This window comes from Camelina sativa, chromosome 11 (assembly GCF_030686135.1).
Source record: "Camelina sativa cultivar CO46 ecotype springtype chromosome 11, ASM3068613v1".
Taxonomy (NCBI): domain Eukaryota; kingdom Viridiplantae; phylum Streptophyta; class Magnoliopsida; order Brassicales; family Brassicaceae; genus Camelina; species Camelina sativa.
This window is the reverse complement of record NC_141890.1, coordinates 50,550,012-50,562,720: the sequence shown is the minus strand read 5'-3', so window position 1 is coordinate 50,562,720 and position 12,709 is coordinate 50,550,012. Positions and strand designations below refer to the sequence as shown.

At 36.0% G+C, this 12,709-nt stretch overlaps 2 protein-coding genes across 2 annotated transcripts; one reads left to right on the top strand and one right to left on the bottom strand.

Annotated features, from left to right (window-relative positions):
• Positions 1-7,205: 7,205 nt before the first annotated feature.
• LOC147935646 (uncharacterized) lies at positions 7,206-8,240 on the bottom strand. Its single transcript, XM_087473080.1, has one exon. The coding sequence runs from the start codon at positions 8,238-8,240 to the stop codon at positions 7,206-7,208; it is 1,035 nt and encodes a 344-aa protein (XP_087329206.1).
• Positions 8,241-10,823: 2,583 nt separating this feature from the next.
• On the top strand, positions 10,824-12,703 carry LOC104727271 (adenylyl-sulfate kinase 4, chloroplastic). The gene is made up of 6 exons (XM_010446334.3): positions 10,824-11,272; positions 11,498-11,629; positions 11,718-11,986; positions 12,113-12,197; positions 12,291-12,337; positions 12,452-12,703. The coding sequence occupies exons 1-6, from the start codon at positions 11,029-11,031 to the stop codon at positions 12,566-12,568; spliced, it is 894 nt and encodes a 297-aa protein (XP_010444636.2). The 5' UTR covers positions 10,824-11,028; the 3' UTR covers positions 12,569-12,703.
• Positions 12,704-12,709: the final 6 nt, after the last annotated feature.

Here is a 12,709-nt window from a genome sequence, read left to right as displayed (position 1 = left end):
CTTCAAGAAATTTCATGAAATATCTGCTCTTATACAATCTGATTTCTCCATCTTTCAGGAGTAATATTTCACCACTGATTATTTCTCCAAATATTCCTTGGTATATGAAATCTCTACTGGAGATCAGATAATCTTTTCATGATCAACATATTTCGCACTTGTTCTTGAACATTTCTTTTAACAAGAACCAATTGTAAGTGCTGAAGAGATAAAAGACACATATAATTTTTCTATTAACGAGATTCAGCAAATGCCTACATCCTCAAACTTTCTTGAAAATACTTCTTGAACACAATTACAATGAGTGTTCAATCTCGGATTTACACAACCCTAAGATATTCACTTAGCTTGTTCCCGATCTATTTTCAACCTACTATGAGATCACTAAGATCAATAACAATGATCTACACCCATGATTGTCCCATAGAGATAAACTTTCACTATTTTCTCCTTAAAGATGTGAAAAGTCTACAAAACTTTTGCTCGAGAACTATAAAATATTGCTTCTAGCAATATGATCACTTGATCACTTTAAGGAAAACTTCTGACAGTTTGAAAACCTTCTCACTATACTGAATCAAGTCTTACTCTTATTGTCAAACTCATAAGGGATCTACATAGTTGCTTCCACCATATGAGAGTGCATTTCTCATAATAAATATCAAGTATTTATGAGAATCATTGTAATATTACATATACTTTATTTCTCATAAAGATCCCCTTATATTCCACTCATTTTACACTTTCAAGTGTAAGGACTACAAGTCCAAATATTATCTCTTTAAGAGACTTGAACTATTTCATAGTTCTTCTTTCAATGATTAACCAATCATTCTTTGTGTACACTTTTCAATAAAACTTTTTGTATTAACCGCGGTTTATGATCTTCGATTTTCATCAATAACATCATCAACTGCAGCACTGCAACACTGCATGCAAACATATTACGACGTCGATTTGTTTATTGGTTCCTTTTTCATTATAGACATGACTCAACTTGTTGAGATTTCTTTTCATTATGATTCTCAGGTACCTGAATCTCTTTCTTACTCATGTCTACATCTCTCCTAGAGATTTTCCATTACTCTTTGCTTCCTCGGTGCCATATTAATTTATGCTCATTTTTCTTTTCCGATGATGCTTATATTTGGAACCATAAGTCTATCACACTTCATGCGATCATTAGACTTACTAGCAGTTGATCTTATCCTTCTAGGATATTAATTTCAATTGGAGCACAGCTGGTATATGTGACTTTATCACTCAAGGTCAGAAAATGGCTCTTGCATGCTTTTAGCATCTTTGCAAATTTTGCCAATAAATTATCTTTTTAATTTCTAGCGCACATTTCTTAGTACGAAGATCAAGATAATTTCTTACAATATATTTCTTTACCAGCTGTTTATTTTCTCCCCTCATGTTGGAAAGACTGACTCACTGAACCAACAGTCTCTGCATCTCGAGATATTCAATCATCAAGAGAGATTTATATCCAACTATTTCCAACATTCTTTCAAGTCCCAGTTTAATCAATGTGATGGAGCAACTCAATATGTATAACAGATTTAGATGGGATATATGGTTTCTGACCCAAACCAATTATAATGGGGAGTACTCATGATAATTTGTTCATGATGCGAATTTATTGACATATAGAATCATTTGTCAATTACATAGTCTGGTTTCACCACCATTGTCAATTAACCAAATACTCTCGCAAACTCAAGGTTGCATGTTAATAACAAAAATATATGGTGGATGATCACTCCACAATATCTCTTTGTATACGTACCAGAAAATTGACACTATCCAAATTCATGGGGCTGGTGAAAGCCATATAATCGGCTTGCTTTGTAAAACAGCACACATAAGAAATCATTACGAAAACTCTTTAGGTTTTCTAATGAATCTTTTTAGAAATTTCTGATTATTCTTTTGCATCACTAGTGAACCGGAATGGCTTAACCGGTCATTCTAAACAGTGAAATTTTCACAAAGCATTTTATCTTCTAGATAATGCATGTGATCTCTAAAATACTTTTATTGCCCTGGGTAATACTTATGATTTCAAAGTATTTTCTTCGCATATTGTCTCAACATGATTACTTTTCAAATTCTCAAGATTTGCTATTTCATATGAGTGATTAAACTCATTTTGGATGTGAACATAATCTTATATCTGTTCCATCACCTCTGTGTGTGGGATTTATGAATTCTCCCCCTCGAGATGATGACACTTCATGTCTATCAATCTTGATTTGAATTCCACTTTGTAATCAATAACATTCTCAAATTGAGTAATGTATTATATCTTAGACCCTTTTAACTTTGAGACTAATTGGGAGATTATAACACATAATTATCAAATTATGTTCCCATAGGTAATAGAAAATATACTCTTCAAGAGCTTTCAATACTTTTTCTACTACTTCTTAATATTGTAGTAGAATAGTGGAAATTGTCTCACACTAGTTTCTTTCGTCGTCATATATCTTATTATTCAATTCTAGTGGAGAAACTAGTCGACATTGAGCGTGGCTTTATATATCCTATCCACATTCATGACCACTTTTATAGCAATTTTCTCGACTAATGTTATTAGTGTTGCTTTCTTTTTCTTTTATAACATAATTCACATAAATAGAGCAACCCAATAGGATGTGATTCATGATCAACATCTCACTATTTTACTCATTCACAAATAACAAGATTATAATATTTTTAAAATATATTTTCATTATATTGTGTCTACATGACAACAATATTTTATGACAAGTAGAATATATTATCTCTAATATATTCCAACAATGATATTATCTTCTATTATAATTTTGGTTATAAGTGGAATTTAGTTGTTTATATATATTCTCTTATAGACTTTTAGTCATTTACTTTCTTTAGAATGAATTTTTATGGTCATATACTTGGACTTAAACCTCCTCATAGAAGTGAAGCCAGGAAAACATGATCATAATCATTATTTAGTAATTTGTTACTAAATTTTCAATTTATTCACCATACAAGTCGGAGGACATGATTAAAAATATTTCATCATAATATTATATCTAATTTTATTAGATTTAAATTTGTGATTAAACAAATATAATTCACAAATATTATAAACAATCATATAAATGAGTGTTCAATTAGTATTAACTATTAAGCATCATTTCTTTATATATATGTATATATATATCTTTTTCGTTTAAACGTTTTTTTTTTCATTAAAGATTTTATGTTATGAAACTAGAGAATTCGAAGGTGTAAATCTCTTCTTCTTATTCATGGAATCGAATGGAGGTTACATATATATAGGGATAGTACAAAACCGACTAGACATAGGAATTTGGTATTGGGCCTCGGCCATGGGCCATACACTCTAGTACATGTAACGGGCCAGTTATGGAAGATCCACTCCAAGTGTTTTACAACACTCCCCCTTGGATGACATAACCGTGCCGATGATAAGGGATCAGTGCAATACGCTTGGGGGTGCTGCCTCATTAAAACCTTACCAGGAAAACTCAATGGGACAAAACCATGGTGAAGGAAAAAGAGTACAACACGCATTGCTCCCCCTATTCTAAGCATCCCTAAAGTCCTTAAGCCTCCGCATTCCAATCTGGTGCATGAACTTCTTGAATGTAGTTGTCGGTAATGCCTTAGTGAAGAGATCGGCTGAGTTGTCACATGATTGAACTTGCACCACTTGAACTTCTTCGGCCTTTTGTAGTTCATGTGTGAAGAAGAACTTGGGTAGGATGTGCTTCGTCCGATCTCCCTTGATGTATCCTTCCTTGAGCTGTGCGAGGCAGGTCGTATTGTCTTCGTATATGATTGTTGCTTCCTTATCATCGATCATGCCACAATCTGTCCTGATATGTTGAGTCATTGACCTCAACCAAACACACTCACGTCCGGCTTCATGAATTGCTAGGATCTCTGCATGGTTAGACGAAGTGGCTACAATGGTTTGTTTCATAGAACGCCATGAGATCGCCGTACCACCGTGAGTAAAAACATAACCGGTTTGAGACCTTGATTTGTGCGGATCCGATAAGTAACCTGCATCAGTAAAACCAACTAAACCTTCCTTGTTATAGTTAGTATAAAACAAACCAAAGTCTGTCGTCCCTTGTAGGTAACGCAGAACATGTTTAACACATTTCCAGTGCCTTTTAGTCGGACAAGAACTAAATCTTACTAGGAGGTTCACGGCAAAACATATGGCCGGTCTAGTGTGGCTAGCCAAGAACATTAACGCTCCTATATCACTGAGGTATGGCACTTCAGGACCGAGAACTTCTTCATCGGCCTTCTTTGGACCAAATAGATCTTTATCCAAGTCAAGGCTCCTCACAACCATTGGGCTGGTCAATGGGTGAGCTTGGTCCATATTAAACCTCTTGAGTACCTTTTCTGTATATGCCATTTAATGCACAAGGATTCCATTATCAATGTACTCAAGCTGTAATCCCAAACAGAATTTAGTTTTACCTAGATCTTTCATTTCAAACTCTTTCTTGAGATATCCTACTGTTTGGGCAATTTCACCAGAGGTTCCAAGGATGTTTAAATCATCCACATACACTGCTATTATCACAAACCCTTTGTTTGCAAACTTCTTTATAAAAATACATGGACTGATGGGATCATTCTTATAGCCTTCTTTGGCTAGGTACTCACTTAGTCTATTGTACCACATTCGCCCACTTTGTTTCAGTCTATAAAGGAATTTGTTCAGCCTTATGCAGTATTGTTCTCGAGAACCACTCTTATCTTTAAGCTCAAAACCCTCTAGTAATCTCATATAAATCTCATTATCCAGTGGACCATATAAGTATGCAGTTACAACATCCATTAACCGCAAATCCAGTTTTTCTCTTATAGCCAGACTTATTAGATATCTAAAAGTCGTTGCATCCATCACAGGAGAGTATTTCTCCTCATAATCTATACCTGGTCTTTGAGAGAATCCTTGTGCTATAAGCCATGCCTTATATCTCACGATTTCATTACTCTCATTTCTCTTCCTTACAAAGACCTACTTATGTCATACTCGTTTTATATTGAATGGTGTCCTTAAAATAGGACCAAACACATTCCTCTTCTTTAAAGAGTTCAACTCCACATCAATGGCTTCTTTCCATTTTAGCCAATCTTTACTTTGAGTGCACTCTAATATAGACGTGGGTTCATGATCCTCATTTATCTCAAGTGCTACCTTATATGCAAATACTTCATCAATGTCGACATTCTTACGGTTCCATTGAATTCCAGACATGATATAATTGATTGAGATATCATTGTTATCAATACCTTCAGGACCTTGAGGTTCAGCGTCCCAAGCCTCATTTAGTACCTTAGGATTTGCCGCGGCCATGTCTGTAATTTCCTTAACCTCGGTCTGTTTTGCACCTTTCTTAGATTTCCGAGGGTTCTTATCTTTGGAACCTAATGGTCTACCTCGTTTTAAACGTGGCTTAGACTCTGTAGCTACTTGATTGTGTTCCTTCTGAACATCAATACGTACTGGTGCATTACAAGCTGGTATGTACGATTTTGTTACTCTCTTTAGATCAGCAAAGGAATCTGGCAATTGATTAGCTAGCTTCTGTAAATGAATAATCTTTTGAACCTCTGCATCACATGCTAGAGTTCGAGGATCTTGCCAATTCAAGGATATTTGATTCCATGATAATTCTTTAACCAGCTTGCTTGTCTCTCCACCCAACATAGGAAATTCGGATTCTGTAAATTGACAGTCCGCGTATCTAGCCATAAACAAATCTCCTGTAGTTGGCTCAAGATACTTAATTATGGTGGGAGAATCATATCCAACATATATTCCCATCCTCCTTTGAGGTCCCATCTTAGTTCTCTGTGGTGGAGCAATCGCTACATAAACGGCACACCCGAATGTTTTGAGATGGGATATGTCTGGCTCATGACCCGTTAATAGTTGGGATGGTGAATACTTATGTTCACTAGATGGTCTGATGCGTATAAGCTCTGCTGCATGTAATACTGCGTGTCCCCAAGCCGACACAGGAAGCTTCGACCTCATTAACAATGGTCGAGCAATCAATTGTATTCATTTAATGAAGGATTCAGCTAATCCGTTCTGTGTATGGACATGTGCTAGAGGATGTTCCACACTCACCCCCATGGACATACAATATTCATTAAACGCTTGGGATGTAAATTCACCAGCATTGTCTAGACGTATAGTCTTAAGTGGAAAATCTGTAAAATGTGCTCTTAGTCTTATAACTTGAGCCAACATCCTAGCAAATGCTAGGTTCCTTGTGGATAGCAAACAAACATGCGACCATCTGGTCGATGCATCAATAAGGACCATAAAGTACCTGAACGTCCCACAAGGTGGGTGTATAGGTCCACATATGTCCCCTTGTTTCCTTTCCAGAAAATGCAAAGTTGCCTTAGTTACTTTGACTGGTGATGGCCTAACAATAAGTTTCCTTTGTGCACATGCTACACACGTGAGATTCTTAGGGATAACTTTTCTCTCTTTAAGAGTGTGCCCATTTGAATTCATAATAAGCTTACGCATCATGTTAGAACCCGGATGGCCAAACCGGTCATGCCATAGAGTGAACTGTTCATTAAACATTTTATTCTTTGCCAAGTTAGATTCTATCATGTTAATCTTAGCATGGTAAAGACCAGTGGCTAGTGCAGGTATAGTCTCTAGGACTTTCTTATGTCCTTGTATGATTTTAGTATTATATAGAAACTCTTTGTCTCTTTCACCCTTTGTTTCAACATGGAAACCATTCAAACGAATGTCCTTAAAGCTCAATAAACTTCTCTTACAGCTGGGTGAATACAAGGCATCACTTAGTTCAAGATGTGTGCCATTAGGTAATAATATATGAGCATGGCCGTAACCCTCTATAAGGCTTGTTATACCCGCAATTGTACTAACATTGGCATTTTTCATTATGAGATTAATAAAGTATCTCTTATCCTTCAAGATTGTGTGGCTGGATCCACTATCCACCACAAGTTCACTTTTGTCCTCAGCCATTTCTATAATGACAATAATTTTTGTTTTAAACAATATATTGAAGGAAATGAAATAACTTTGAATTTAAACCAAATAATCATTCAACAAAATAATCCAATCAAATGCAAAAACATAAAGCATAGAAATTAAACTAAAACAACATTTTTTTTTGAGTTCACATATCCTCTCCTAAACAATCAGAGGTCTCATGATCAAATAGATCATCCTTCTCATGGTCAAAATCATCTTCACCATCGAGAGGAACCAGGTTAGCCTCTGGATTTTTCTTTAAGCTCTCTTGATAGAGATCAACAAAGTGCTTAGGAGTTCTGCAAGTCTTTATCCAATGGTTCTCCAAACCACATCTATGGCAAGTGGACTTGGTCTTTGGTTGAGGCTTGAATGCCCCGCGGCCTCTACCCCGACCACGGCCGAAACCGGATCGATTACCACGGCCTTGACCACCAAACTTGTGTCCTTGGTAAGTCCCATGACCAGGACCGCCACGTCCACTTCCTCCTCGGCCACGACCACTCTTGTCCCTATGGACATAGTTAGACTCCTTGGTCTCCTTTGGCTCTTGAGGATTTTTCTTTGCTAAATCAACCTTGTGAGCTTCTGGTAATTGGGCTGTACCAGGAGGTTTCATTGCACTATTCATCATTAATAGCTCATTGTTCTGCTCAGCTAGCAGCAAACACGAGATTAGGTCTGCATAGGTTTTAAACCCCTTTTCACGGTACTGTTGCTGAAGCAGTATGTTGTTAGTGTGAAAAGTAGAGAATGTCTTCTCTAGCAGCTCCTTCTCGGTCACCTCAGTACCACACAACCTAAGGATTGAGACTATCTTAAACAGCTCTGAGTTATACTCATCCACGGATTTGTAGTCCTGGATCCTTAGGTTTTTCCAATCAAATTGAGCCTTTGGTAGGAGCACCATCTTTTGGTGTCCATATATGCTTTTCAGCTCTGTCCAAAGGTCAAGAAGATCCTCTATGGTGAGGTACTGATTCTTAAGACTCTCAGCAAGGTGATGGCGCATATGCATAATGGCCTTGTACTTTTGCTTATCAGAACAGTCATAACCTTCCTCAATGCACTCAAATAAATCCTTCGATTTCAGCATGATCTTAGTGTCCAATGCCCATTGCAGGTAATTGTCTCCAGAAGCATTCAAGGCAACATAGTCAAGATTGTTAAGCCCTGCCATCTACATAATACAGAAATAGACAACCGTTCATTAGCATGCAGTATTATGAGACCGATCCATGCAATTACTTAATAGGACATGCGGTAATGAGACCGAACCATGCCAAATACATAGGGTCACGCGGTAATGAGACCGATCCATGCCCAACACTGGATTTCTTTTTTCTTAAGATTGGATAACAACAAAGTTTTAGGAAATATTTCTTAAACCTTTAAGATAATGATTATAATAATTTTAGAAGTTATCCAAATTTTTTTTCATGCAAATTTAGACTAATTTCCGATTTTAAAGTTTTAGATTTTAAGTTTTGATTAAACAAACAATCTTAATTGGTTTTAATCCTTAGAACAATCAGATTAAATTTCTTCTATGAATTTCAAATTTAATAGTTTAGTTCTAGGGTTCTTATGCAACAAACAAACAATCAAACAACCCTAAACTTTTAATTCTTAAGTAATTCGGATTTTTAGGGTTTAGATCTAAGGATTTATGCAACTAATTCTCAAACAATCAAACAATCATAATCGGATTTTAATCATAATATAATTGGTTTAATTCACAAACAATCTATGCAACCCTAAGCATAAGAACAACCGATTTTAAAGTTTTAAAGTTATAGGGTTTTACTGTATAAAACTTGTTTGTTGATTGTTTACTTTTAGTTTTAGGGTTCCAATATATTTAATAGATCAAGTTCGATTTATAGGTTCTAAGAGGGTTTGATCTTATTTACCTTCACCGATTAGGAGGTTGACTGGATATGAACCGGGAGCTAAAGACCTCGGTTTTTACTCTTCTCTCGATCACGAACCTCAGACAAGGTAGGAGGAAGAAACCGATCACGAACTTGAGCTGCTACTTCGAACAGGAACCGATCGCCGAACAGAACTCACCCCGGACAGGAACAGACCACGAACTAGGGTGTATCACGAACAAGGGAAGAGGCGGCGGTTTTTAGGGTTTTAGGGTAAGGGTTTTTCTCAGCTGGCTTTAGAGCTTCGTGCTGATAACGTAGTGTTATGAAACTAGAGAATTCGAAGGTGTAAATCTCTTGTTCTTATTCATAGAATCGAATGGAGGTTACATATATATAGGGATAGTACAAAACCGACTAGACATAGGAATTAGGTAATGGGCCTCGGCCATAAGCCATACACTCTAGTACATGTAACGGGCCGGTTATGGAAGATCCACTCCAAATGTTTTACAACATTTTATTATAAAATCTAAAACGTTTTACCAAAAAATATAATTATAATAATATAATTATATATATTGTTTTTATTTTATTAGTAAACCAACAAATACCGAACAATTAAAACATTTTTTTTCTTTCGGTGAATCATCCAAGTAGATATGGGTCAATCTGTTATATAGAAAATTGAGTTCTATATAACGAAGCCATGAATATATTAATCATGTTTGATTACTGAAGCAATTAGATCTATATAAATATGTTGAGTAAAATAGTACTTAGCTCGATCATTGCCCGTCTCCGTGTCGATAATTATGTGGGGAATTCACGGTTAAAGCAATTTTGCCGGATCATCTCATCGTATACAACATGACCGATTAACCATATGTCATGACCATGAAACAACAAAACATGGTGGAGTTAAACTATACAAATCATATATGGTGGAGTTAAAACAACAACATGTCAACATGAGCATGTGTCGATCAATAACAAAGCATGGTTTGTGATAACAAATTAATTATTAAACTATTATGATGGGATATTATATACAAGATGATAAACCAATTTGATAAATGTCAAATATCTCAATAAAAAAAAAATACAGATCGATTAAAAGGGTAAACCATGTGTCATGACCATGAAACGATTTAATTTGATCATAAAACTATATCAAACAGATGGCTTTAGAATTCAAACTACCAAACCGATATAAGTTCATCAAACCAAACAGTAAAGCTTGACAATACCATAATGAATTATGATTCAAGCAGATCGTAGGAATAAATAATAACACACAATCCGTAGCATGAACCGATCACGACCAAATTATAAATCATGCGACGGTAATATAAATTTAGATGCATGAGTCAAATCGTCAATAAGTATGACTCAAACATAAAGTACAAATACTTATCTGATTGATAACGAAGATAGTTTGGTTCTAGAAGAAAGTCTGTCGGTGACGTCTGCTCAATGCCTCAACGTCTCGGCGGTTTGGATTTTTTTTTTTTTTTTATAGACGGCTAGGGTTAGAGCATGGTGATAACGTGTTAAGAACAAAGTTTTAGGGAATTGTTCTCTTGTTATTAATCTATCTCATAGGATATAATACATATATAATGATACAACTTTAGAATTTAGGTTGATATACTAATAGGCCGATAATGGACATCCATACAATATAGAATATTCATAATAATATATATTTTTTTGATCAATTAAAACTTGTTTAATACTGTATTAGGAGGTTTTGTATCTAATAAATAAATGAAAAGTCGACAAATCACATTCGAGAACATCTAAACAAATTGAATCCGACAAAGCCACCGATGTCGTCACGCTCGGGTCCATTCGTGGCTAACACTCGGCTTCCACAAGCCAAAGTTAAACAACAAAATTTATTTTATAAAAAATATATTATAACCGACTTTAAAATATTAATTTTTACTTTTTAAAAAAATATATAATCTGGGCAATTTGATTCAGAGTCACCACCGTTGAGTCTGTTCAATTGAATCGTTGAATCTCGCCGGTGCCATATTTATACGTTGGATTTTTGCGAATTTTTTTTATCTTTACTTGTTGTGAGATATGGATGTTGCGGCGGTGGCGAGATGCATGGGAAGAAGCTGCGATGTTTCTCCGGCGTTCGGTGATTCTGACCCGTTCCGGCGGTTTCTGAGATTATCGTTGTCTGAACGCTCCACGAATTCAGATCCCACCACCGGTCGTAAATGTTTGAAGTTTCGCAGGAAAAGTCACCGGAGACTGAGTTTCATCCGTCCGATCATGGCGACCGATGAATCGATTTCATCGCGTTCCTCTGGTTGCGCCGGTACGAATCACATAATTCCGACTATGATCCGTTCTTAGCTTTTTTTTTTGTTTTTTTTTTGGTTATTTCAAATGCTCAAAACTTATGGTTCTTTGCTAATTTCAAATGCTGAAGCTTATTTGATTAGATCTTGATTAGATGAACATATCCAAGATGAATTGATGATGAGTTATAATCAAATATCTGAATTAGATCTAATCTCAGATTATTGAAAAAACTAACTAGGTGAAACACAGCTGATCAACGGAAAGCAAAAGAACATCGTATGGCATGATTGTCCTGTTACTAAATCCGACAGGCAAGACTTGATTAAGCAAAAGGGTTGTGTTATTTGGATTACTGGCTTAAGTGGTTCAGGTTTGCTTCTTCATCTCATCATTGATGATCCTCTTAACTACTCACTTTGTGAGGTTCCATTAAAAATCTTTTATAAAAAAAATTTCAGGGAAAAGTAGTCTGGCATGTGCTCTTAGCCGAGCTTTGCACAATCTTGGAAAGCTTTCGTATATACTTGATGGTGACAATGTTCGATATGGTTTAAACAGCGATCTTAGTTTCGGAGCAGAAGATCGAGCTGAAAACGTTCGAAGAGTTGGTCAAGTTGCCAAACTGTTTGCAGATGCTGGAATCATCTGTATTGCAAGTTTGATATCTCCTTACCGGAGGGAACGAGCTGCGTGCCGTGCGTTGTTACCAGAAGGAGATTTCATTGAGGTTTGTTGATGTTTAATGAATGTATAATGCAGGGTCAAACATCTAAGATTTTAACACGGAGTGTATTGAAGTCTCTCTCTCTCTCTCTCTCTCTCTCTCTCTCTTTTGGTGTTTTCTCTTGATAAGGTATTCATGGATGTTCCACTCCATGTTTGTGAAGCTAGAGACCCAAAGGGATTATACAAACGTGCACGCGCCGGGAAAATCAAAGGTTTCTGAAGCTTTTTTTCTCTGCTTCTGTTTTCAACTTAACACACAATTTGAGTTGATTTTCTCTAATTTTAACCCATTTGATTATGTTTAGGTTTCACAGGAGTAGATGATCCATATGAACCGCCTTTGGACTGCGAGGTTCATAACTATCCTTTTTTTTTTCTCTCTCTTTTGTCATTTGAATTGATATAATTGAGTCTCAAATTTGAACTTTAATGATCAAAAACATTGGCCTACTACTACGAGTTGCAGATAGTGATACAAAACAACAGAGACAAAGGTGTTTCTTCTTCATCTTCGTCACTGACTGAAATGGCAGAGGTTGTTGTGTCGTACTTGGACAAAAATGGATACCTCAAGACGCCTTAGATTATTATATATGATCATATAGTAATATGTACTTTCCTTGTAATAGGCTCATCCCCCTCATGTATCCGCGTGTTAAATTAATTGTTTGTTTGAATGTAATAGTAAAGGTGCGGTTTCTTCCCGTCTTTTTCTTTACTTCTT